General features: G+C 50.5%; 1 protein-coding gene across 16 annotated transcripts in view; it reads right to left on the reverse strand.

Annotated features, from left to right (window-relative positions):
- Trak1 (trafficking kinesin protein 1) overlaps positions 1–27809 on the reverse strand; it is a 107783-nt gene that overhangs the window by 49586 nt on the left and 30388 nt on the right. For 10 of the 16 annotated variants that reach the window (XM_048423092.3, XM_048423079.3, XM_048423086.3 and 7 more), the window contains exon 2: positions 26541–26735. Coding sequence is in view for 10 of the 16 variants with exons in the window: in XM_048423079.3 (XP_048279036.1) it covers positions 26541–26735 (195 nt within the window). In the remaining 6 variants the exon portion in view is untranslated. Of the gene's footprint in view, positions 1–5942; positions 6253–11224; positions 11510–26540; positions 26736–27809 lie in introns of those variants that run through there. The other 6 variants (XM_048423090.3, XM_048423087.3, XM_087905130.1 and 3 more) reach the window with 4 other exon arrangements.

Below are 27809 nucleotides of genomic sequence, written 5' to 3' on the forward strand. Positions count from 1 at the left end.
GTCTGAGTGTTGCTGGGCAGATCGCCTAGGCAAATCAGTGAGCCCCAGGTTCAGAGAGAGACCCTGTCTCAAAAAATAAGATGGAAACAATTGATAAAGACACTTGAAGTCAACTTCTGGTCTCCACGTACACAAGTATATAAGCATGTTCACCTGTGTACACACAAACACACACACCACACACGGCAGAGAGGAAAACAAGAGCTGGCTATTACCGAGACCGACAACATGCCACGGGTGACGTGGGCACATTATAAACACCAGTCCACCTTTAACCAGAACAAACCTACAGTGCAAACAGAGCCCAGAAGCAAGTCAAAGCCAAGTTTCTAGTTCAAGGACAGGTGGGGCATTACTCTGCACTCGGTGCAGTGATCACAGGCCTCACCCCAGACTGGAACGCTCAGTGTTGACCTATAGTGGCCGCTTATCGCTGAGACATTTAGCAGGGAGATAACCAAATTTGCTCTTTCCTGGGAAGGACTGGTCCCTGGTCCTGCCACTGGCCAAGTGTGTGTGCATACCTTCTCCTCTGCAGCTGGTACCCATCCCAGAAGAAGAGCCCACCCCAGTGTCTTCAGAACTATTATGGGGTGGTGGGGCCTGATCTGTCTTCCCCACAAGCTGCCAGAGAGCACTATCTTTTAAGCAAATAAATGGGCCCCTTAAGGAATTCTTGACCTACTTGAGAAGGTAAGACACACACACATTAGCACAACACTGAGTGGCTGGCAGACAGGCAGTGTCAGGCAAAGATGCTACCGGGAGTTTGGAGGGACTAGGACCCCAGAAGTGGGTGGATCTGCCAAAGGATCTTACTACAGATACCTTGGGTGATCTCCACACAGGGCTGGCCTTGGGGTGATGCTGGTGCCCACAATCGTTCTGATAAGCCAGTTACTTTTCCACTTGTGACTCCACAGGGATGTCCAAGAAGCACCCGAGTCCTGATGCTCAAACAATGTTACATTCCACAGCCAGCAGAACTCAAGTCTTCTCAGCTTTGCACACAGAACCATTTGTTCTCCATGGGGGATGAGCCTCCTGCAGCCCATGAGGCTCTCTGAACTGGAAGAACATGCTCACTTTATACCACCTCCCAAGCTTCACCTGGGCACCAACTGGAGGCCTGGGCTAACCAGTAGATGCTGCCCCGGATGCTGTCATGGGGGCTGGAAGCCTTGGCTAGCCAGGAGATGCTGCCCCAGATGCTATCGTGGGGGCTGGCTCAAGGTGCTCCACTGGGCTCTGGGCTTCCAGTGTGGCTACCACATCTTCCCCACTCTGTTCAGATCCTAACCACTGACTCAGTGGCCACCGTGAGGATGGGGGATGCATGTGCTGTGGCTTCAGGGCCCCTGAACCTGATTGTTACCAGAGCTATAAGTATCCAAGCCTGGGCCCTAGAAGACTTGATATACCAGGTGCAGCTGTAGGCTCTCGATAGGTCTGGTAGACAAACAAGGAAGAGCAAAAACCAGAACCGATCATTATTCAACGTCGCCACACTGGGGAGAAGAACAAAGGGTCCTGTGACCTCCGAATCCATCTTCAGGACCCTGATATGAAGTTGAGATGTAAACAGGAGGGAGGATCATGATCAGCTGCACTCCCAGGGTCAAGGCGCGGTCCCAGCCGTCACCCCTGTCGGTGCCGCTCTCCCTGGGGGTTCGACAGGCTATCAGCCTCCATCCTCAGCTGGCACCAACCTTCGGCCCTTTCCTTATCCCCACACACGACTCCAGAGGAATCCCCACTTCTTGGGGCCTGCAATCTCAACCCACAAGAAGAGCTGCAGCCTCTCTTGAGAATGTCTTCCTGCTTGTCAATATGGCTGCATGCTCGTCTGAGTTCTCAGGATACTCTGGCCCACTCCATGGGCTTGTTCCAAATCCTGACTCCTGAGCAGTTCCGGAAGACACCTGTCTAAACTTTCACAACTCGTTTTGCACCTGGGGACAGGCCTGGAGAAGCAGCCAGGCAAGAAGGGGCAAAGACATCAGGCTTCTGCAGGCGCCTTCTTGAGAAAGCCATGGGGACTGCCAAGCAATACAGCGGTCTCTGCTCTCCCCCAGCCTCCCTCACACCAGTGTGACTCTCAAGCACAGAGAGGTGTGAACAGTTCCTTCACACCGCTCAGCCCTGCTCGATGTCATTCCAGGAGAGGATGGGATGGGGTGTTGGCAGAACAAACAGCGCCTTTGGGCAGGTCACGCAGCGCTGTATACCAACTGTGTGTGCTGCAGCTTCACAGTGGCCCGAGCTATGGTGCCCTGGTCCTCCTTCCCACTAGGACGTAGGAGGACAGCAACAGTGGCCTCTACCAGATGGGCTGGGAGTCAGGAGACAATCTGAGGAAAGCATCTGGAAGGGCCTGGAACCGTACGAGAAAGCATCTGGGTGAGTAGCAGGATTCACAGGGCTCTGCTTGGTTGGCCTCCCTGGGGTCTCTGGTGCAGCACAGACAGAAAGACAGACAACAGACAGACTCCATCTTCAGGAGTTCAGCTGTGCCTGTTAGCAAGACATCACCACAGATGGGCTTGCTGGCTGTGGATGTTCCCGCACAGGAGGTGGGGGAGCGGGTGGCGGGACCCTCGCCTGACAATCTGGCCTCCTTCTAACTAGTGTGCAATTCCGTCCTAACTGCAGGTAGCCATGGGGTCTCAGCTGGCTGGGGAGGACAGGGAAATGGGGCGCCTTCTATGCAGTCGTGAGGAGCCATCATCCGTGCTGTGTGCAGACCTCGTGCAGCTGTGTCGGGGGCACCATGCTTTTGTCAAGAAGCCCTCATCTATGCCCTCAGTACCCTCAGTGGAGCCCCAGGATGAACCTTGGGGGAAATGAACGTTGGTTTGTCGTTGGGACCTTACAAAGAAGGGGCAGGAGTGGATCATGCCCCTCAGGCAACCTGAGCTGTGACCAAAGAACAGGAGTCTCACCCCAGGTTTATAGTTGGGGAACCCCCATGACAGGACCAACCTGGTTGAGCCTCCTGTGTTTTGATTGCAAAATTGGAATATCTATCTCAACCTCTTTTTTTTCTTTACCATGATTTAATCAACATATTTCATATGCATGCATTGAAATATCACACTGCACACCAGACCTCTGCATTGAAGATTAAACAGCCCAGGTCAGAAAGTGGGCCTTGTAGCCACAGGTGGCTTGGAGGGAACCAAGAGCTAAGGCACACAGCACCCATCATGTGAGCAACCAGTGCATAGAGCACCCAGACTGCTGGCCTCACACCTGAGTTCTGAGCAGCAGGGGTGAGGTCCAGGGTAGGATGCTCAGGCCGTAGAAGCTCCTGGGAGAGGCCTGGCCTGGAGAAGCAGCCAGTCAGCAGCACAGGTGGGAGCAGAGGGCTGTTCTGCTTTGTGGAACTATCTATGCACATGTGCCTCGGCAGGTGTTTGTCTGCCCACCTACAAACCTATGGATGCAAACTATAACACACTTAACCCTACAGGGTTGTTGAAAGGGCTGAATATAAGAATCCACACAGGGCTGGAGGGACGCTCCAGCATTAGGAGAGCTTCCAATCTTGTGAGGGCCTGAGTTCCCAGTACCCACACGGTGGTTCACAGCTGTCTGTAACTCCAGCTGCAGGGCATCTAACATCCTTTTCTGACTTCTACGAGCACTGCACACACAGACACACACATAAAATGAGAAAGAAACCCCAAAACAAAAATAAATCTTTTAAGTTGGGTGTGGTGTCACACTCCTTTAATCCCACCACATGGGAGGCAGAGGCAGGGGGATCTCTGTGAGTTCAAGCCTAGCCTGGTCTACAGAGTGATTGCCATGATAGCCAGGGATACACAATGACACCCTGTCTCAAGAAACGAAAACATCTGGGCAGTGGTGGCACATGAATCTCTATGAGTTTGAGGTCAGCCTGGTCTATAGAGCAAGGTCCATGACAGCCAAGGCTACACTGAGAAACCCTGTCTTGAAAAACAAAAAACAAAAAAACAACAAAAAAAACAAAACAAAACAAAGAAACTGCGGGTAGCTGTGCATATGTGCACACATACATGTGTATGTCTGTCTCTGTAGGTGAATGTGTATTTATATTTGAATGCATGTGTGTGCATGTGTATCTCTGTGTTAATGTGCATGTGTGCATGAACACGTGTATATATGCATGTGTGTGTGCCTGTATGCATGTGTACGCGTGTGTGTGTGTGTGTAAGGTATTCCATGAACCTGTCCTCCACTCTGAGGACATATGACACCATCTCAGAGTCCTACATGCCCTTTGATTTAGAACCACATGGCTCATGACTGGATGAAAAATCATCTTCTTGTGCTTTGAAGTTGACTCCCTGAGGTACATAGAACTCTTCACATCTTGTTAAAATGCAGATTCAGGGTCACTGATTCTTGACCAGTGCCTGGGCTTCTGCATCAGCTCACAGGTAATGCTGGCATGGGCACACTGGAGGAGCGGGCTTTAAAGGACAGCAAAAGGAGTCAGTGATGTCTGAGTTGGAGCTAGTTCCATAGCACAGACCGTGTCTTTCTTCAGATCATCCCTAGGGACTCAACAACTGTTTACTCCATCAGAATCTAGACACAAGCCTGTCACTCCTCCCCCCACCCCACGATCCCTGCCTCCTGTCAGTCCTTCCCCCACCCCACGATCCCTGTCACCTGTCAATCCTCCCCCACCCCACGATCCCTATCACCTGTCAATCCTCCCCCCCCACGATCCCTGCCTCCTGTGGATCCTCCCCCCACCCCACGATCCCTGCCTCCTGTCAGTCCTTCCCCCCCACTATCCCTGTCACCTGTCGATCTTCCCCCCCCACCCCACTATCCCTGCCTCCTGTGGATCCTCCCCCACCCCACGATCCCTGCCTCCTGTGGATCCTCCCCCACCCCACAATCTTAGCCTGTCACACTCCTTATCCTCCACCCTACCACCTTTGTCATCCGGTCACTGCTCCCCCACACTATCCCCATCGCTTGTCGCCTGTCGCTCCTTCCCTACCCACTGTCCCGAGACACCAGATAAGCTCCAGCTCTCACTCTCTCTGGCTCGCCCCGTTTCCTGTTCTGCCATCAAGAACGTGGCGCTCTCCGGGGTAATGCGGTGATGGTACTTTCTGGACACCGACTTCAAAAGAAGAGAACTTAGCCTGAGATTCCAAGGCATTCTGACGGCTGCCACTCAAGAGGCTCAAGGGCGTAGTCATTGCTCAACAACCTGTTTCACTTCCAAAACTATTTCTCTTAGACTGGAGTTAATGTGCATCAATATTTGGGCATACTTCACCGAGTCTGCCTTCCCCACCCAAGAAAGCTCAGGGTCAGGCAGTTACTATGCTAGCCTGTGATATATCTGAATTACTTCTAAGTTAAAAACAAAAAATCCCATCTGGGTACAGTGACACTCTGATAACCCCAGCATTCAGGAGGCTGAAGCAGGATGGTGGACAATCCTATGATAGCTTTGGCCACTATCACAGTGAATAAAAGAGAGAATAAAATCTACATTTCAAATGAGTGATTAGTGCTCAATACACTCTGCTTGGTAGGATGACCGATTCTCTCGAGCCCATGGACTCACTAAAGACCACTTGGTCAGCAGCCGATTGGCTAAACCAGTGCCGGAATCCACAGAGACAAACAACCCAGACCTGGTGATTTCAAAACCAAAAGCATAAGCCACAAAGGCGGGATACCACAGTGCCTGCGGATGCTGACACCTACAGACCCTGGTGGACAAAAGGCCAGAGCCATGGTTTCTGGGGATGCCGAGAAGTCCCAGGAAGCCCACGGTGCTGCTTTACTCGGTGTCCCACCTGGACAGCAAGCCATTTGCATACCTGCTCCTTTAAGAACTTATTGGACAAGTAAAAGAATGCGGTAACATCCATGACCAACACTAACAGGAAAGGGCTGAGACGGGAGCAGAACATAGAATTTACCCTCCTCCAGGATGTCCAGGGCATCGAGCGGCTCAGCAGCTGCTGCCTTCTCGTCATCCTGGCCGTCGCATTCGAAACATTCCTCTTCCCCTCCCACATCTCTCAGGGACATTGTTGAAGTCACCCCAAGTCTGAAACATTGTCCTAAGGGGCTGTCCTTGGGAGAGCCTTTGGCCACCTGTCCAGAGGAGCCGTCGGTGCCCGTGCCCAAGGGGCACATGCTGGATTCCAGACAGGGTCGCAGACATGCCCTGGCTCAGCAGGAGTGGGCGGGTGTGCACAGGGCCACCCGCCCAGCATCACTGAGAGAACGAAGGACAGGATGGCTCACAGGACCCTGGAGGAGGGGCCCCACAGAGCACCTGTTGGAATGGCAGCGCCCTACCAAATGCCCTTGGCACAGAGGGAAGCCAGAAAGGAAAGTATGAACCGTGAGGCAAACTCTTGGCCTTTCTCCCCCCACGAGAAGAATAGGAATGGTAGCTTCCTGGAAGTTTCGTAGCAACTGAGAAAACACCAGCCACGCCTCAAGTAGGTACACCTGTCTGCAGGAAGGCGCTGGTGGAGTTGCCCGGGTGAAGCATTGCCCAACACCTCTGAGCTGAGGGACTTCCTGTGGGTGTGCTTAGGAATCTGAGGAGAATGTGCTGGGCCAAGGACCGTGGGAACTGGGGAAGGCAGAGACCCTGACTTCTTTGGTGGAACGAGTGACGCCTGTTTTCCTCATTCCACTGCGTTTTATAAACCCCACATTCCTCTTCAAGCTGTGTCCACAAACCCAAAGAGAGTTCTCTCACTGCTAGAACAAGACAAGAGAAAAATCAAAAGCATAACAGCTTGCAATGGTGCCGTAAGGAAGAAGGCACACTTCTTCCTTAGGTGTGCCTGGACAGTGGTTCCTCTGCATTGCATGACTCTGTCGGCCACAGTCCCTGACACAGGCAGTCGGATCAGATTCCCTCCGAGGCAGCCCCAGCCAACAGCAGCCTCCTGGAGCATCCCATCTTGCAACTTCCAGGCTTCAGCCTCTCCCAGCTGCACTGTGACTGCCCCCTCCCCAACCTATACCTACTGACCTCTTCCTGGCTATGACCCTCTGCCAGGTAACCAGGAGGGATGCCTGAGCAGCAGAAACGCTCTGTGCAGGCTGAGGGACTGAGTGAGGATTCTGCATCGTTGACGAGACTGCCTGCCTGCCGCATGGAATTTCTGCCTTTGCGAGTGCCAGGCAGGAAGCCACGAGGATCATGATTTCATTTAAAAATTCTAACTAGCGGTAGGTTGTACCTCGGTTAAATTTTTAGAACTTCAAAATGACTGCTCCATTGCAAATGACTTCAAAATGACTGCTCCATTGTAACACATGAAAATTGCGTTGTTCAGAAAAGATGTCACAGAAAACCACAGGCAGATTTCAAAATTAGAATTTCAAATTTTTTGAAAAATTATGTATACAAGCTTTAAAGGCAATGCTTTTAAAACAAAAGTCGTGTGTGGTGGCACACACGCCTGTATTCCCCGACACCTAGGAGGCTAAGACAGGAGGATCGCACTGAGTTCAAGGCCAGCATCAGTTACCCAGCAAGACTATATTTCAAACACACACACTCGGGAAAAAAAAAATTTAATCTCAATAAACATCACCAAGTCATGTGTACTGACTAAGTTCTAAAGAGAGTGAGCATGGGTGTCTGATCGGTTACTCAAAGTGTGGGGAGGAGCAGGATGGGGAGACCTCCCCACCTGGTGACTCACCTCGTGACTACTGGGTGCGCAGGATGCTGTGCCCAAGAGACAAACGACAGCCAAGGCCCCCTTAACACACCCAGGAAAACTCAAGAGACTGTGCCCATCGTCGGCTGCTCACCGTCTTCTGGTTTAAACTGAGGGTATTTTTAGCAACGCTGTCTGAGTCACCCACCTATCTACCGATCTACACATACGCATACATAATAAACACTTAGGATAGCGAAGTTTGAAAATCTTTCCCCCAGGCTGGGTGTGGTGGCTCATGTCCACAAACCCAGCACCCGGCAGGGTCCACCTGGCAGAGTGAAACAGGAGGATTACTTCAAGTGGGCTCACGCAAGACCCTACCTAAAAACAAAACAAACAAAAAAGCTCCTTTACTTTCAATTATGAAAGCACTTACAGGCACAGAACACCTCCACAGAACCAAACAGTGGCTGCTCCGTACTTCTCTGGACAAAGCTGGCATTTACAGACGTGTTGTTCATCTGGAATCCCCAGACACTAACCCTTTACCCACGTGTCTGTCCCTCTCAACAGAGGTGATGTCCTCCATGCCTCCAGGGGTTTCCCTCATTCTCACGGTGACAACGCTCTAGTGGGAGAGACCCAGAGGCTGTGTGAACAGACAGGACTCCTGTCTCCTCTAGGCTGGGTCGCTTGTTCCCTTCTGAGGGCCGTCTCCCCCAAGGACTCTGCTTATGCCATTTAAACTGCACTCCTAGCCCTCTGAAGGTGGAGGCAGGAGGATCAGAAGTTCAAGGTCTTCATGACTACAAAGCAAGCTTAAGGCTAGCCTGGGCTACAGGAGAATCTGTCACAAAAATATATATGTACTATTAAGACTTTACCCGATGTAAAGTTACTAGACTGACTGGCTCAGAGTTGGACTGTAAATTCTGAGTACACGTGGATGGATTCTCCAGTGGCTCAGCTATGTGTGCTGGATGGCGACAAATCATCTAAGGCACCAAGCAACGAACTACGATAAGCTGCCGCCCGGAACCCCGACACACCCTTTAATATCTGACTGTGTGTCTGAGCAAAACCAACAGGTCTGAAACCGAGGAAGGGACAGTCACCGTAACTCGGCACTGGCAGAGATGTTCCTGGACCGCAGCGGTCAGGAGAATACAGCAGGCCCCGAGTTCCGGCCTGTAGAGAAGTGTCCCCGGTGCCCCGAGCGGCATCTTCCTATCTACAGTGCGGATCTGCCCATCGGGTGTGAGTCAGGACCCCCGACATAAAAAATGACCGCGTCTTGTTCAGAACACTGACGTAGCTTTTGCTGTTATCATGGAAAGTTCCTTGTAGCTTCCCTCAGTATTGACTCAAAGGCCAAATGATAAGAACAGATAAAGCAAGTGTCTCACGATTTTCTGTGTGAGAGAAGTCATGCAAAAGAAGGAAAAACCTGCCTGAAGCCAGGAAGCACCCAACTCATTAGAAACAGCACAGCAGGGCCAGGGGACGGCGCCGTGAGTGCAAGTCTGAACTCAACCCCTAGGAGCCACACCGTGGTAGGAGAGAGAACCAACTCCACAACACTGCCCTTTGACCTCCTCAAGGGCACTTGGCATATGGCACTTGGCATGCCCATACACATACAAGAGGAAGAAGGAATAAGAAAATGGTTAAACAACCATAATCAGCATTTGTGGGGTTCCTGAACAGGTAATTTCTAGGCCCCAGACCCTTCCAGTCTATTTTGCTCTCTTTAAATAGGATAAAGCCCATGCCACTTTGTTCCAGTCCCAGCAACCTCCTCCCCTTCACCTGACAGCACAGTCAAAGTCAAAATGTCAAAGATCTTGGCTCTCCAGATGCTCAGACGCCAATGCCAATCAATTGGCAATCAATATTTATTGATCCTGGGGTTGTGAGCCAACCCCTCTATTTCCCTTACTCTTGGAAAGGACCCCATCAGGATGCCTAGAGCCCAGAGACTCTGCTGAGAACCTTGAGGAAAGTCCTGGTGGACAGCAGGTAAACACGGCTCTCCTGTGCCTCTCCACAGGCACCCAGCAGCTGGCTTCACTAAGACTGGGCAGCATAGTAGCTAGTCCAGACACCAGCCCTTCTCCCCAACGCCTAGGACGGATCAGGGACACACCCAACTCAATCACTGGAACCCAAGCTCTTTAAACCATTGGGACACTGGGGGGCGAAATGAACGGCATTCTTAGAAGTCATGGTACATCTGGTGACCCACAAATCAAGAAAACTAGAAGGGGTCAGTGGTGACTTCCAAAACGCAGAACTCCAAACTGTCTCTTGCAGGGTAGTAACAGGATAGAACCTGATGTTTAGAAAAATATATAGTCAGGAAAAGAATACATCCATCTTTCCCCGCAGACTACAGGCACCTCACTCTCCTCATTATCCAGAATGCTTTGCAGATCAGACAGATCCACGTGTCAGCTCCACCCTCTGCCAGGGGACAGGGTAAAGTTTCTCTATGCTTTTCCAGAGCATGGCCCAAGAAAGCCTCCTGGCCTCTGTTGCAGTCCACAGCTCGGCGTCAGAAGACAGCAGATAATCACACAGCTCTTAGCTTACTAACTAGGCCAGCTCCTGGCCTGTTACATCAAACGTAGTCCCGCCTGGAGCCATCAGAAAGTTGTGAGTCAATTAGTAAGCACTCAACCTTGCCTCCTGATGGGCTTGAGGGACCTGAGAGGACTTCACTATTGAAGAACAGATTCCAAAGTGGACACACCAACTGTCTCTTTTGGTAAAGGCTTGTGGCTTAAGGGTCATTTGCAAGGAGAGACTAAAGACAAGAGGACCTTACAATCCACAATATTGCCTCCCAGCAAGGCCCTCCCTTCGCAATCCCTCCAGAATGCCTCTCAACATTGTCTCCCCTGTACTTCAAACCTGCTGACACCTGTCCAGCCACACACTTCAGCTACCAAGCAGCCTCCCCCAAATGGGCCACGCCCTCCACACAAACCTAGCCGGCCCCAGAGGGTGATTTCTCTCTTTGCCCCCTTCTGTCGTTTCCTAGGCCCCATCTGTGCTGAATGCAGCCAGCGACATTCATTTGAATCACCTGCTGCTGGGGAAGCTGTTTCTGCCTTCCCCCAGCCTCCCCACACCCCAGCCCCAAGGTCTGAGCTTAGAAAAGGGAGGATTCTACTAGGCTTATCTACAGTTGACCTCCTGAGCACAGCGTCCAGTCGCCAGTGCCCTGGGCCAGCCGCCAGAGTAGAGCACAGGGGGACACACTTTCACTATATACACAACAGACACCCCAGAATCCAATCCGACGGCAGCCTTGCACTTACAAACCCAGAACCTAGCGCACCAAAACCCATTTACCTCCCCATTCCGAGCAAATGACTGTGCACAGCAAGAAACACCCATCGTCAAGAGTGAGCCCTGCCCACCTGCCATCCCCTCTGTCATGTTTGCTGTGCCTTCTGGCGATGCCAATTCCTGTGCCCCCATCTCTCCGGGAAAGACTCGGCACCCCCCACCCCACTCCTAGAGATACAATGCCGCTGCCCTCCCTCGGGGGCCTTAATTACCGTCTGAGCATTCTTCATAATACCAATCCAGCTCATAATAATCCGTGTCAGTGAATTTCTGCATAGTCAGTATTCTTGCAGAGGAAGGAACGGACTTCACGGCGCCATGAATTGTCAAGTCAAACGCTGCCATGCCTCCCGGCCCTTCCAGAACACCCGGCAGAAGAGCATCCCCAAACACCGCAGAATTTGGCTGTGCATTCTTAATGATAGTCTGGAGCCAGGATGGGCGAGGGGGCAAAGGCAAGGAAGACTCTACGGGGGCGGGGGATGGGGAGCGGAGGCTGTTGGCAGAGCAGTGGAGAGACCCTGCAAGCCCAGCGGATGAAGCACACCGGACAGCGGCCCTGAAAGGGAGTAGCTGGGATCGTCCTATCCCGATGCACCGAGGGTGACGTCAGAGACACACACCACCACCGGCTGGCTCCCTCAAGCCTCGCCCCACCTGCTCGCTGCTCAGCTTTCAATCTAACCGTTGTCATAGAAACTGGCCAGCTCTGAAAAATGATACAAAAATGAAGGAAATGTCTTCCAAGGATGCTGGGAGCAGAGGTGCGGAGAAGAGAAAAATGTGGGTGGAGCTTAGAGCCGCCACCCCTCTTTCAGGTGGGAGGCCAGGCTCCAGGGCCTAAGCCTGGGTCTCTCCAGAGAGTTGTTTTTCCCGCATCTGAAAACGGCCACCTTTTAAGGTGCAAAGGATTGCTTTTAGTTTTCTTTCCTCGACTTAATTTAAAATATTTAACAGCCCTTCCTATCTTTTTTTTTATTTTAAAACTTACAAACACCAATCAAAGAAGACTTGAATGAAAACATGTTCACCCATATTCAGTATTATTTATGCTTGTGTCTTTATTCAAACTTCTAGCCAAGTAGCAACATACAAGCAGAGGGGACCGCCATTACAAGGGGCCTGCCGCTTAGGTGTGCGACCAAGAATAGCCACCAGGAGGCGGATGTCCTGCAGAAGGAGTGAAGCAGTGGGGTTTCAAGACTCCGTAGGGGCACGGAATGGTTTGCATCCATGAAAAAGACAGTGAATGAGCTTAGCTCTAAATGTTTGGCATGCTTAAAATGTTTCACTATAAAAATGAAACACTGGATAATGGGACAGATCTTTTTAGACTTACTGGAGTGTAAAGGGGCCAGTGAAAGAAACCCACCCTGGCTCTGAGACCCGAGCAAGTGAAAGAAATACTTTAGCCCCAAGCCCAGAACCAATGAAATGCACCCTGACTCTGAAACCAGTGCCAAAGGAACACACTTTGGCCCCAGAATCAGAGCCAGTGAAAGAAATATGTCCTGGTCCCAAAAACTCGAGTCAAAAAAACAAAAAACAAAACAAAAACAAAAACAAAAGCCAGTGAGAGAAACACAGTTTGGTCCTGAAATCAGCCATCTCTGCCCTGACCAACTAAACTAACCAATCCCTGAGCAGCGAAAACTGACCAATCCCTCTTCTCCCTGGAAAAGCTCCGCCCCTAAGAAGCCCTCCATAAGCCCTGTACCTGTTCAGTTGGCTGCTCTTCTCCCACCCTGGTAGAGGCAGCCACTCTCCTGGGCTCTTCCCTCCCAATACAGCTCTTGAATGAGGTTTGGGTGAAGACCTTCCCCTGGAGTTGAGATGGAGCAGAGCAGGGCTGTAACACTTTCGCCAGGGAAACCTCCCCCTAGCAGCCCTGAGTTGTTACAACTCTGCTGGGGAAGCAGGAGCAGAGCTGTTACATTGGAGGCTGTAAGCGGCTTCACTCACTGTGACCTGTGCTACTCCCAGACCTCCGACTGCCAGGATCCCTTTCATCTGAGCCACAATGCTTGCACTGACTGTAGGTTAAACTCCAGCTCAGAAGCGAATTTTTTTCCAGCACTCAGAATTTTTTATGGAAGATGGCCCTTGGCATTCCAGAACATTCTGCAGCACCCTGGCCTAATAAATGCCAGGAGCTCCATCCTCTGACCTCTAAATATGTCTCCACTTCTTATCCCAAAACAACAAATGCTTTTTCATGGAAATTCTGAAATTGAAAATCTTCATTTTAACACCCAAATTTGAGAGATTCTGTGAATATATTTAATAAATTTTATTGCTTTTTAAAAATTCTCTAGAGAGGCTGGATAGGGTTTGGTTCCCAGTCCCCACACCAGGCAGCTCACTACCACCTGTGACTCCAGCTCCAGGGGTCTGTCTGCCTTCCTCTGGCCCCCATGGGAACTTGCGCACATGTGATATACATACACTCACACAAGCACATACACATAGATACAAATTGCAATGTGGACAATAAGTACAAAAATGGGTAGAACTCGGAGATCATCACAGCATATTTATACTAACTATCCGTGCCACCACTCTTGGTTCCAGACCCCATGGATGCCAACGTCCGGTATGCTCAGTTCCTTAGTTAAGCACTACAGCAATTGTATATGTGGCGACCCTCACCTACTCTCACATAAATAAAAAGCTTCTGACAAAAGATGACAGGCTTTATAATTAAACGAGCCATTAACAGACTCCCTAAAAACCAACAAAATCATCTCATTCTATCAGTTTGGGAAGCTGCAATGGGGGTGGTGGTAAAAGATCAAGAGGGTATGGGGAGCCAGACAGATTAAAGATACGCCTTTAACCCCAGCACTCAGGAGGCAGAGGCAGGAGGTCTCTCTGAGTTCAGGGCCAGCCTGGTCTACAGAGTGAGTCCCAGGATGGCCAGGGCTACACAGAGAAACCCTGTCTTGAAAAACCAAGAAAAAAACAAAAACCAGAGGGTGTGGAAAGACGGCTCCATGAGCAAAGTGAGGACCTGAGTTCAGATCCCACGGCACCCGTGGGTTTGCTTTTAAAGTGGAAATGGCCCCTAAGCCTCTAACCACAGCACTACGGGGTAGATAGGGGGATCACTGGGTGCTCACTAAATAGCTGGTCTCTGATCTGCCTGAAACGGCAAAGTCAGGTTCAGAGAGAAACTCTAGCCCCAAAATAAAATAGAGAACAAGAGAAGGAGGATCCAGTGCTGATCTCTGGACTCACAGAAACAAAGGTGGACACAGCCGCATACATCTGCGCCACATGCACATGCTCACAGACGCATGCATGTGCCACATACACGTGTATACAGTTGTATACATGTGTGCCACATGCACATATGTACAGCTGCATACATGTGTGCCACGTGCACCTGCGTACAGTTGCATACATGTACGCCACATGCACATGATGTACAGTTGTATGCATGTACACCACATGCACAATGTACAGTTGCATATATGTGCACCACATGCACAAGAATTCAGATAAATAAAGAGAAACAAGAAAAAGAAGCTCCTTAGAGTGTCGTAGAAATCTCCAGTGAAGCTGCAAGACCTTTCAACTATAGCTGGGCAATGGGCCTTACAGTGCTATAAATTTCACTAATATTTATCCATGCCCCGTCACATATACAAACAAAAGCTAATCAGTGGGTGAATGACAGCATTACTTCACAGATAAGATCCTGGGCTGGTAGGGTCAGGTGGAGGTTTGGTTCACACACCTTGATCAATGTCTCTGACCTTGCTAGAAACACCAGTGACGTCTGTTAAATGGAGGTGATGCCAGTACCTGCTCCAGGAATGGGGCGGGGCTTGAGCTGATTGACATCAGCATGGACTTAGGACAAGACAAGTTAGCAAGAAATGCTAGTTAAGAGCATCCTCATCACTAACGTTTTATAGAAAGGAAATGGCTCAGCATGAACAACTAAAGGTACAAACCTCAGCTAGGATCAGGGAGAGGAGATGGGAGTCCAAGCACCATGCACGAGCATCCGTGGTACACACTGCAGCAGCAGAGAGGAAGTCATGGGCTGGCTGGGGCAGCAAACACCCCTAAGCAGCAAAGCAAGGTGGTTTTGACCACAACTTGCACACACCCACTACAATGTTTAAGACTGGGAAAGGGGGTTGTGGAGATCCACTGTGCAGACATGAGGACCAGAGCTTGGATTCCCAGCACCCAGCTGAAATCAGATGAAGTGGTCCCCTTGTAACCCCAGCACTCTGAAGATGGAGAATGGGGATCTATCTAGACTAGCCAAACAGACCAGCTCCAGGCTCAGTGAAAGACATCATAACCACAGAAACTCTTATAAAGGAATGATGGGCGTGGTCGACTGGTAGTTAGAAATTAACCAGACTAGCTTAATATAAAAGATTCAGCTTTAATAAATAGAAGAAAGGGAACTTACAAAATCAGGGTTCCAGCGATCCAGAAGCACAGGGAACAAAAAGGCAGAGGCAAGTGGACCTGTATGTTTTATCTGTTTTCTTTGGCCCCAGGGGGACACACCCTAAACAGAATGTGATTGGCTGAGCTTCCCCATCAAAGGAAAGCATTTAATTAGGGTGGATTACATCTTTAGAGGTATAGACCATTATCATCATGGTGGGACATGGTAGCAGGCAGACATGGTGCTGGAGAAGGAGTTGAGAGTCCTACATCTTGATCCACAGGCAACAGGAAGTGGTCTGAGTGTCACGCTAAGTGAAGGTGTAGCAAAGGAGACCTCAAAGCCCACCCCCGACACACTTCCTCCAACAAGACCACACCTATTCCAAAAAAGCTGCACCTCCTAACAATGCCACACCCTATGAGCTTATGGGGGCCAATTACATTCAAACTACCACAGACCCTGATTCAGTAATAAAGCGGAGTCTGATCAAAGAAGACAACCAAGGCCAACCTCTGGTCTCCACATGCATGCACACACGTTTGTGCACCTATACACACACGCCCACACGTTAGCATACCATACCACACAGAGAAAGGGAACATGCACACGCACACATGGGGTGGGGGAGAGAGACAAGAATGCATCCGTGAGCATAAGGGAAGGGCCTCCCAATGGGAGCAGCACAGCCAATGGGCTCTGAAGGAGAAAACGATCCATCTGTGTCTCTGCAAGGATGATTAAAAGATTAGAACACAGCACAGGGGCTGAAGGGACGGCCCAAGGCGCAAGGGCACTGGTTGCTCTTGCAGAGGCCCCAGATTCAGTTTCCAGCACCCACTCAATGGTTCAAAGTCATCTGCAATTCCAGTCACAGGGACTCCAATTCCCTGACCTCCCCAGACACCACATACAGCACATGATGCGCAGACAAAACCAAACAGTCATATAACACACATCTAAAATAAAATCTGGAAGTGGGCACTTTCTGCCGCACTTCACACTCAGACCCTACTGTGTGCACGGGGACAAGGGACATCTTTATTGCATGTGTATGTATATACAGTGTGTGTGTGTATGCATGTTCACAGGTGTGCACAGGTACACGCACCCATGTGTGCCAGTGCATGTGGAGGTCAGAAGTCATATCAGGCGTCTTACTCAGTCACTCTCCACCTCACATATATGGAGACAGGGTCTCTCATTAAAACCAGAACCTTGCCAGCCAGTTTGCTCCCCAGGGATCCCTGGTTTCCACCTACCGAGAACTGGGGCCACAGGTCTGCCACAGCTGCCTGGCATTTTATCTGGGTTCTGAGGATTCTAATTGAGGTCCTCATGCATGAGCAGAGAGCGTGTCACCTCTGAGCCACCTGCCATGTCCTTGCTGCGACTTGTTGATACTGATAAGAAACACTGCTCCCAGCTTTGCCATGGTGAGGCCTGGCAAGGACACCCCTCCCCTACAACAGGACATGGGTACTTCAGTATCCACGCTGGAATCAGGGAGCACTCAGGTTCCCTGCAGAGCTGCTGGCTTCACAGCCTGGAGCAGGGAGGAACCATGATGGGTCTGTAAGCCCAGAGTCTGAGGAAGCAAAGGCTACTCCCAAACGTCTCAGGAAGAGAGAATGGACAAAGCCAACTTAAAAGAACTGGACCAAACTGTGACAATTTAAATACTGTAGGGAAAATACAGTTAATTATTTTTAAAGGGAACAGGTGGCATCCGTGAGAGCCATGACACTACAGAGAATATCCAGAAAAAGGCAAGCAGGGAACATGCCAACTGATACACACAGGACAGGAGACTAACAGAGAGCTATTTTAATCCATTTCAGGAAGTTGGGTAGGTGTACCTCACTGCTCCGTTCCTGCCACCCAACCTTCTGGAAGACTGTCTAATGCGCCTCTGTGCCGGGTGGCTATGAATACACCAGCCGGATGTGGATGAGGACATGGGTACCAAAAACCGAAGACCTGGCACTGTGGGTGTGGATGACACCTAGACCGGAGGAGGGTCAGACCCAGGTCAGCAGGAGACGGAGCCTCAGAAGGCTCTGGAGGAGAGCCGACGGCCCCACATGGGGTGCGTGGGGTAAACTCTTGAGGCCAAAGTGTAAAGGACCCAGTTAACAGTCACAGCAAGACACGGTATGAGGACCCAGGATGATGGAGCTGAAGCTGGGATAGTGGGCTATGTCATGGCATTTAGGCGCACAAACACAAATCCAGTCTCCCTGCAGAGAACACCAGATTGAGGGTTGAAGACCCGTGTGAAGGCTGATCTCCTGGGCCATCAAGACAGTTCAGTGGGGAAAAGCACTTGCCACTTAGCCAGACAGCCCAGAGTTCAGTCCACAGGACACACACGGTGGAGGGAGAGGACAGATTCGCACTGGTGTCCTCTGACTTCCACTTGTGTGCTGTGGCCTCATAAGCCCCCATCCCACTCCCAGGGAGAGAAAGACAGCGAAAATGTGATTTAAAAGACAAAAATTACCAATGAAAGCTATGGGTCTAAGTTAATGCTCCAGATGACATCATCCTAAATTAAAGGGGATCAAATCCAATGGCAGGTGTCCTTCAAAGAGAAAGTGGCAAGTCATAGGACAGACTGGAGCAGTGTCTCCAAGGCCAGGGTGGCAGGAGCAGTGGAATGGTATGTTTCCTTAGAGAATCCTGGAAGAGCAATCACGGCCCCCTGGACTCCGGGCTCCTGACCTTCAGAACCAGAAGTGACTGCATGTCACCAGCTGGGTGGCCATCATGCCAGCGCTAGAGAGCTAATGCAGCTACCGGGGGATGGGAACTTCTTTATCAGCCATAAAGACTGGGGAAATGGGCTGGGTGGTAACTCGGTTTTTAAAGTGAGGACCTGGACTTGATCCCCAGAATCTCTGTTTAAAAAGCAGGGTGTGTGGGCTGGCCAGAGGCTCCCAGAGGATCTGGTTCAATTCCCTGCACTCACATGGTGGCTCACAAATGTCTGTGACTTCAATTCCAGGGGGTCTGATGACCTCTGTTGGCCTCTAAGGGCACCAAGTATTCACATGGTGCACAGACATACATGCAGGTATAACACCCAAACACATGAAAATGCTTTTAAAGCCAGGTGTGGTGGCCTAGTCCTGGGGAAAAGATATAGGCAGATCCTGAGACTCACTGGTCAGCTAGCCTAGTATATTTGGTGAGTTCCAGGCCAATGAGAGATCCTGTCCCAAACAAAAACCATGAACGGAGTCTGAGGAATGATGGCTAAAGTTGTCTTCTTAGCCTCCCCAACACCACAAGTGTTGCAACATATATGTAAACATATATACATACACATGTAAACACACACACATACACAGAGAGAGAAAATAATTACTGGAAAAGTGAGAAAATACGAGTTGCCAAGTGAAGAATGATACTTGGACCTTCCGTCCCTTAGACAGCAGGACCACCTTTGCCCACACCCAGCTGGAGCCAGGAGACTTGAGGCAGAAGAGAGAGGGCTCCCCATCGCTCAGCACAATGGTCCAGCTCTCTCCAATCCTCAGTGCTGAAATGTCACTGCCAGACAGAGAGCCCTCATGGCAGAAGGCAGGCTGCAGGCAACAGCTCGCTGACAACCGCTCCTTCTTACTTCAGACACAGACCACCCCACTGACACCAGGGAAGGCAAGGGTGAAGCAGCCATTCATAGAAACATCTGCAAGCAGAGAGAAAGGCAGAACACAGAGCCTGGGTCTCTGAGCAGCTGTCAATAGCATCAGCCCCCTTGCTGGAAAGGTAGGGAAGAGACCGCGTCTTGGCAGCAGTGAGAGGCCTAAGCGGGTCTGAGCTCACCGCCTGTCAGCACAGAAGGTCTGGGAGAGAAATCTCACGCCCGCGGCCAGTGCAGCTCACAGCTGTTGCCGTCACTTCAAACACACACAAGACACAGGCTCAAGAGACCCAAGTCCACTCCTGTCCAAACCCTGCTGAGCAGTGGGAGCCTGGGAAGAGTGGCAGTGGGGCTGAGCTGTCACCTCGGTTTCCCGCCCGAGCCGGGGCTGCTGTCTCCAACTTGCAGAATTAGCACAAGAAAACCATCTGCACATAACAGCTTGCCAACCATGCTGTTCTTGAGAGAAAGACGCATTGCTGGAACCTGGTTTGATCAGATGACAGACGTGGGGACACGAGTGGGGGCAACCCGCTCTCCAGAACTACGGCCAGGCGTCTGAGGACAGCCGGGCATCTTCACATGGAGCAGAGCAGCTTTCAGCCACCTCCCTAATAATAGTAATTCTTCCAGCACCAGTACCCAGGCCCACAGCTGGGTGGCCACCGTGAGGACTGTAAGGGTGGCGGGCCCACACTGCCCCCACCTTCCATTCCCACAGACATCTGAGCCAGCTAATATGGAGGAATGTGGGCCCAGGGAAGAGGCCTTGCTAATGGGAGGAGGTTTACAAGAAGGAAGGCACAGGTCCTGAACCCCCCAGGTCTTCACCTATGAGCAAAACAGCAGAAAGGGCCCTCTGCTCTCATGGGAGGAAGTCAAGGATATTCGGGAAGATATTGTCATGGTGCATTTTGGCAAATCCCTTGGTAACTTGTTTCCCTTTCGATCCTCAATACACTCTCCCCACCTTCTTGTCTGTCCTTCCTTCCTGCCTGTCCAGCCCAGCCTGGGTAAGATCAGCCTCTTCACTGACCACTCCCCAAGGTGTGTGTGTACATGCACATGTGAGTACACACTCATGTGCACATGCATTCTTGGTTAGCTGTACCCACATACATCCTGAAATGACGGTCACACTCCCAGACCATCTGTCTTTATCCCCTGTAAGCATCCTTCCTGGGTATCGGGTACCTGGACCAACAACAGTAAAATGAGGACTTCCTGACTCAGACATCTCATAAGAAATCTTGGGGCATATTCAGACTTCTGAAAACTCCAAATCTGGCGGGGGGGGGGGCTGCTCATATATACATTACTGCTAGGCCTGATAACTAGACGTTAGAGGATCTGATGGTGGTTGAGAGGGAGGAGGAGGAGACCCTAGACGTTTTTAAGTGCTAACCTAAAACAAACTTAAATAATAACTCATATTCAGTTTTGAAAAAGGATGAGAAGAGCCTGCCAGGGGAACTGCAAAGTCTAAGTATGACATGCACACGTGCAGCAGGTGTGGTGCACAGCCCTGGAGTCCCTGCTCAGATGCACAGGTGTGGCAGGTGTGGTGCACAGCCCTGGAGTCCCAGCTCAGATGCACAGGTGTGGCAGGTGTGGTGCACAGCCCTGGAGTCCCTGCTCAGATGCACAGGTGTGGCAGGTGTGGTGCACAGCCCTGGAGTCCCAGCTCAGATGCACAGGTGTGGCAGGTGTGGTGCACAGCCCTGGAGTCCCAGCTCAGGGGACACTGAGGTTCAAGGCCAGCCTGGGCTACAGTGGGTTCAAGGAGTAGCCAGGCTCTGAAGAGGCAGAGCAGGTGTGGGAGGAGAGGCTGAGAAAAAGGAGAATGAAAGGAACATGGGGAGGAGGAGGAAGGGGAGAAGGAAGAGGAAATGGAGGGGACTGAAAACAGGAGGTGATTAAGGAGGAGGAGCCACCATTGCAAACAATTTAATTGCACAATAGATTAAACTCCCAGTGGGAACTCTTTGAATAAGGCTCTTCAGATTTAATTAGCACCCTGGTACCCTACCCAGTAAGAGCTCTCTGGAGGTGAGGTTCCACAGTATGGAAGCATAGCAGACCTGTGTTCCCACATCCAGCCAGCCCAGGGCTAGCTGATGCTCCCAGCCTGCGCCAATGCGCTCTCTACTGGAAGATCACGGTGGTGCAGTCAGGTCGTCAGAGCAGGCCCCCACACATGTCCCAGAGAGGAGGCCACTGTTCTCACCACCCACCTTGAACCTGAGCATGTCACAGTCTTAACTGAGGACATGGAGAAGATCGAAACAGCAGAGGTGTGTCCACCTCCTTCACCAATAAAATCTCAGCAGGAGCTCAGCGCTGGAAGGGCCACCACGCCCGCCCTACCGGGAACATAGTCACCGGGAGGATTATTTCCAGTGAAAGCAAAACAGACACTCTGAAACTTGTTTGTTTGGGGACCTGCTCTTGTCCAGGTCACCTCGGAGGCGGGTGGTCAGCAGACCCCAGGTGTGACAGAGAATTCCTTCTTGGATCAGTGTGTGCTAACCTAAGAGGCCAGGGGAAAGCGACCCATTGGAGCATATCCACCTAACAAGAAACATGGTGACCTTTCCGCCTGGTGCTAGCTGAGTGGCGCATGACTGGTCTACTGCACACAGGACACCGTCAGACCACACGAGGCAGCTGCACAACACAGAGCAAGGACATGAAGCCGTGTCCGGCTACGTATCACGTGCTATGTGACCATAGCCATGGAAAATGAATTCTGTTGAATGAATAATTTATAAATAAACATGTTTTAACATATCCTGACACCGAAGTCTGGGGGAATGGAGCTCTGTCTTTTGTGTTTTGCCAGGTGAGCGTTAACCTTGAGTTTCCCTCCCCATTCGGCTGCTCTGAGAACGAGCAGGACACAACCAGGTGACTGATATTTGAACGCCAGCGTCCCTTTTTCCTGTGTCTCTTTGGGGAATCCCCAGGATTTTCAGCTATGGAATAAGGAACAGCAGGAGTGAGGGTGAGAAGGCCCGGCACACAGGAAGTGCTAAGCATGGGCCATTCTTACTTCCTGTTCAGCCATCTGACTTCGCAAGCCCCATACTCGTGGGCACATGCTTTGTAAGCCGTTGTTATTCTCTCCATTTCTCAGATTCATTAAGAGTTAGCTGGGGTAGTGCTGGAGGTCTCAGAGAGGAAGAAGGGGAAACTTCCCTCTCATCAGCAGGAGGGGGCGGAGTCTAACCCGAGGGGCGGAGTCTAACCCTGAACATGACAGTCAGGAAGAATCTACTCTGGTCATACAGTAAGATGTAACTACCCACTTCTGGTTTCTCACCTTAGGGAGCCCTGCACCCCCAACTCCACGGCAACAGAGGACACTGCCCTACACAGTGCCACCTACACAGGAAACCTAGGAGGGAACCAGAGGACACGGGCTCCTCAGCCAGCGCACAAGTGGCCTGACACTGTGACTCACTGTGCTGAGTGCTATCACCTAGGTTACAGATGTGTAAACAGACACACAAAACCCAAACAGGGCCAGGATGAAGGCTCGGTCAATACAGTGCCTGCTGGGCAAACAGGAAGCCTGAGTGAGCCGGGCATGTTGGCATGCACTGACGATGCCAGCGCTGTGAAAGAGAGAGGAGACGCTCTGCGGCCCCTTGACCGGATGATGTCAAGCAGACTCAACGATCTCCAAGGGCCACAAGAGAGCCTGTCCCAAAACGCAAGGCGGGCTGGGCACGGTGGCTCACGCATTTAATTCCAGCACTTTGGAGGCAGAGGCAGGTGAATCTCATTGAGTTCCAGGACAGCCAGGGACACCGTGTCTTATTTAGAATTTCTATTGCTATGAAGAGACACTATGACCATAGCAACTCTTATAAAGGAAAACATTTCATTGGGGCTGGCTTACAGATCAGAAGTTTAGTCCATTATCATCATGGCAGGGAGCATGGTGGCACGCAGGCAGACATAGAGCTGGAGAGGTAGCTGAGAGTTCTACATCTGGATCCACAGACAGCAGGAAGAAACAGTGAGACCTCAAAGACCACCCCCAGGGACACTCTTCCTCTAACAAGACCACACCTACTCCAAAAAGGCCACTCATTCTAATAGTACCCCTCCCTATGAGCCTATGGGGGCCATTTTCATCCAAACCACGACACATAGTGAGACCCTATCTCAGGAACAACAAAAACCCAAATAAACATATGTTGGAGATAGATAGACAAAGATAACGCTAATCTCTGGCCTCTACATGCACATACACGTATGTACATACACATATGAATGTAAGATACCATACGCGCACACACACACACAAAAGCAGGGCCAGGCATGGTGGTTCATGCCTTTAACCCCAGAACTCAGGGGGCAGAGACAAGCAGATCTCTTTGAGTTCTGGACCAGCCAGGTTACATAGTGAAGCCCTGCCTAGAGAATAAACAAACAAACAAATAAAAAAAACTGGAACACCAGACAGAGCAGGCCCCTACACACCACCTGCATGTCTGTCTGTGCAAAGGGAAGCAGCTGTGTCTGCACAGTTACTAAAACGCAAAGACAGCCAAAGCCACAACACCAGAACTGCCTAAGAAACACATAACGCGGTCCACTGCACTGGGACAGATACCCAACACCTGAACCCAGTGACGGGTAGAGCATTTCAGTGTCTGCCCACTGCTGGGCAGCACACAGCATCTCTGACCTCCACAGTAATGAGGTTGCAGATCCTGCTGCTGGCACACTGCATTGCCTGCCAGTCTGACTGTGCAGGGTAATGCTACATTTCAGTTCATGGAAATAACTAAATTCACAAAACCCTAAATTCTCATTACAGATCATCTGGGGCTCCTAGGGCTTCAGTTTAAGTCTTGCATTTCAAATTCAATGCCTGGCTGTTCAATTAAGATACCTTTTAGAAAAGGATTTTTTTAAATTTTTAATTTACATGTGTTTGTGCACTTGTGGGTATATGCACATGTGAGTGCAGTGCCTGCAGAGTCCAGAAGAGGGCACCCATCCTGTGAAGCAGTTGTAAGTCGCCTGAAGTGGGTGCTGGGGACTGAACTCAGGTTCTCTGCAAGAAAAGTAAGTGCTCTTAACTGCTGAGCCATCTCTCCAGATCGAGTAAGACACTTAACAAGGAGTCACCTAGCAGAGAATCCACAAGAAGAACCAATCAACAAGACTTGGACACACCCCACCATAAACAGCTTTAAGATCTGCTCTGTGCCCATTCAACTCCTCCAGTGGTCTCATGCACTGCAGTACCCAGGACTCTAACATGGTTTCTTTAGGTTTCTTACACATATAACTAAAAACAAACGCAGATGCATTTTTGAGTCCACTATTTGAGTCTCCTGATAAAAAGGCTTTCAGAACTGTGTGCTCAATCGAAGTAGCCTTGGCAGCCTGTAGATGTTTCATAGGATGCAACGAGTCGGTCCTGTGGCCGTCCTGGGACATGGTCTGTGAATGACGCTCTAATTACACTGCGCATGTCCAAGGCCAATCAATGCGAGTGAGAAGGGACCAGGAGCCTCCCATGGCAGACAGCGGCAAGGCTCGGACAGAAGAGCCAGTCACACCACAGACTTTCTCAGAAATAACTGTTTCAAATTATACTGTGGACTTCTACAGCAGAAAAAAACATACAGAACACTGAAGGGAAGAGACCTGGCTTCCCGCGCACAATCCACATTCCCTGCTGGTGCAGGTCTGGCTGAACAGACTGACTCACGCAGAACGTCTGACCCACTGTGAGGCACATGAGACACTCCAGGCTGGGAGTAGTCCATTTTTGTTCTCACTGACACCAGTTATCAGCAACGCTCAAAAGACACTGTGTGGGCTGCACCAAGGATAAGCGCACAGGTCAATGCAAACGTAATTTCTCTGTCATTAGTTCCAACAGAAGAACCCAAGAGTCGTCCTGCACACGCCCTGAAGCAGAGGCTCTCAGTTCCGATTTGGAATTTGGAAAGACTGGTCTCTGCTAGAGACAAACAACCGCAGAAAGCCCAGTGATGCGCCACAGGCTGGCTCTCAGTGACGTCACCACCAGGGAAGCAGGACTGGGGTATGCCTTTAAAAGGGGGTAGCGTGATGACATATGGGGTATACAAATGAGAATAAACAGATGTGTAAATGACACACACGTGTATCTGTGTGTAGACCTGCGTGTAGACATGTGGATGAGTGCCGTGCTTGCATACGCCGGAAGAGAGCATCAGGCTTCCTGGAGCTGGAGTTACAGACAGATGTGAGCTGCCCAACATCAGGGCTGGGAACTGAGCTCGGCTCTCCTAGAAGAGCAGCTTTCTCCTAACTGCTCGGCCATCTCTGCAGACCCAGGACATGTGAGTTTCTACAGACAGAACTACAGGGAGGGAGGGTAGAGCAATCAATGGCAGAGGTTCTGGATTCATCTTACTGGGGGAAAAATAAAGTGACGTTTACTGGCTGGTGTGGTGGTGCCCTCCTAAACTCTCAGCATTTGGGAGGCTAGGACAGGAGGATTGCCTTTTAAAAAGACTGGGAGCACTGTGAATTGGCAGAGCACTTGCTTAGTGCCTATCATGTGCAAGACCCTTGGAATAAGAGAAGGAGGAGAGAGGAAGAAGGAATGAAAAGCAGCTGTCGCTCAAATAAGCATCAGCGATGTTAAATATTAACTTTTATAATCATTACTCTCCGTGAGCAGTACTGTGTCATCACACTGTTCTCTCTCTCTCTCTCTCTCTCTCTCTCTCTCTCTCTCTCTCTCTCTCTCTCTCTCGCTTTCTCTCTCTCCCTGAGGCCTCCTCCTCCTTTAGTGTAAGGTCATCCAGGTAGCAACTCTGCCACCCAGTGGCGTAACTTTACGCTGCAATGGTTTGACTACTTGGAATGGAATTCCAGCTTAGCTTGTCAATCTAGGGAAGCTGCCTACATTTCCTTGTGACATTTGTTGTTAAATGGAGTTTATAAAGGGAAATGATGGGGCTGGAGAAAGGGCTCAGCAGTCAAGAGCATTAACTGTTCTTATAGAGGACCCAGGTTCAATTCCTAGCACCCACAAGGTAGTTCACAATCATCTGTAACTCCAGTTCTAGAGCATACAACGCCCTCTTCTGGCCTTCTCAGACACTGCATGCAGCATTATGCAAATACTGACAGGCAGGCAAACACACACATAAAATAATGCACAATGAATATAACAAATAATTATTTAAAAAAACAGAAAAGGGAGATGCGAATAGTTTCGTTATTCTGCATGGTGCAAACGAAAATGCTCGGTCCCTGCTACTCATCCTGAACAAGAAGACCCTTAACATGGCTAACCCACTCCTAAGGCCACACCCCCCCTTGGCAACCCTTCCACAGATGTCGGGCCCAGAACACAGGGACTCATGGCAGACCTGACCTGGGGCCCTGGCAAGGAAGAACGGGCCATCACACTGCTGTGCTCACAGAGGGGCCGGCTACTTACGGAAGTATTTCAGGGTCTCTTCAATCTGCTCGGTTGTGAGGTCGATGTTGGCGTCTGGGGAAATGAGAGGTGTGTGCAGCCAGTCATCGTGGTCGTAACCGTAGATGGTGTCGGCTCTTAGCTTGTAATGGGGCAGCTGCTCCTCCAGCAGGCTGATGATCTCGACTTCGGGAAGGTTGGTGCTGTTGCACACATCTAGAGAGAGGAAGACGGAGGATGAGCGTGACCTTAGAGACTGAGGTGCTGTCGCTCAGGTCTCGCCATCCACCTGCAGCATGCAGAACCCAGGCAAGGACACACAGGGTCTTTTCTAATTTGAAATCTACTCTCAAGGCTAGAATGGCTGAGGTGGAGATGTCTAATGGGCACAGGGGTGCGGGCAGATACTGAGCGTAGCTTGGAACATGGTACAGCCGAGTACGGTGTCCTAGTCAGGGTGACCACTGCGGGGATGGCACACCATGACCAAAGTAGCCTCAGGAAGACAGGGTTCATGTCCCTCACAGTTCCACATCACAGTTTGTCTTCAAAAGCAGTGAGGCAGGAACTCATACAGGGCAGGAACCTGGAGGCTGAAGCTGATGCAGAGGACATGGAGGGGTGATGCTTACTGACTTTCTTCCCATGGTTTGCTCAGCCTGCTTTCTTGTAGAACCCAAGACCACCTGCCCAGGGATGACCCCATCCACAGCAGGTGCTCCCTCCCACTAATCACTAAAGAAAAGGCTCTACGGGCCTGCCTACAGCCTGATCTTATGGAGACATTTTCTTAATCGAGGTTCCCTCCTCTCAGATGACTTTAGCTTGTGTCAAGTTGACAGAAAACTGTCCGGTACATATGGTGAATGTGACTGACAGCCACTAAGTGTACATTTCAAAATAACCAGTTAAGAGGATTTTGAAGGATCTCAATACCACGAAATAAAAGGTGCATATTTAAAATGATGGATGAACCAACAGTGTGACTGGACCACTGTACACTATATGCACACACTAAACTGTGATACTATGCCCATAAACATGCATAATTATTATGAGTCAGCAAAAACTTGTATTTTTTGTTTTGTCTTGATTTTGAGACAGGATTTCTCCGTGTAGCTCTGATTGTCCTGGAACTCATTCTGTAGACAAGGCTGGCCTCAAACTCTCAGAAATCTGCCTGCCTCTGCCTCCCGAGTGCTGGGATTAAAGGCATGCGCCACCATGGCTGGCAGAGACTTATCGATCCACTTATCTACTCCCTCCACCCACCCACCCATCCATCCTGAA

Source organism: Myodes glareolus, chromosome 4 (assembly GCF_982192425.1).
Source record: "Myodes glareolus chromosome 4, mMyoGla1.1, whole genome shotgun sequence".
Classification (NCBI taxonomy): Eukaryota; Metazoa; Chordata; class Mammalia; order Rodentia; family Cricetidae; genus Myodes; species Myodes glareolus.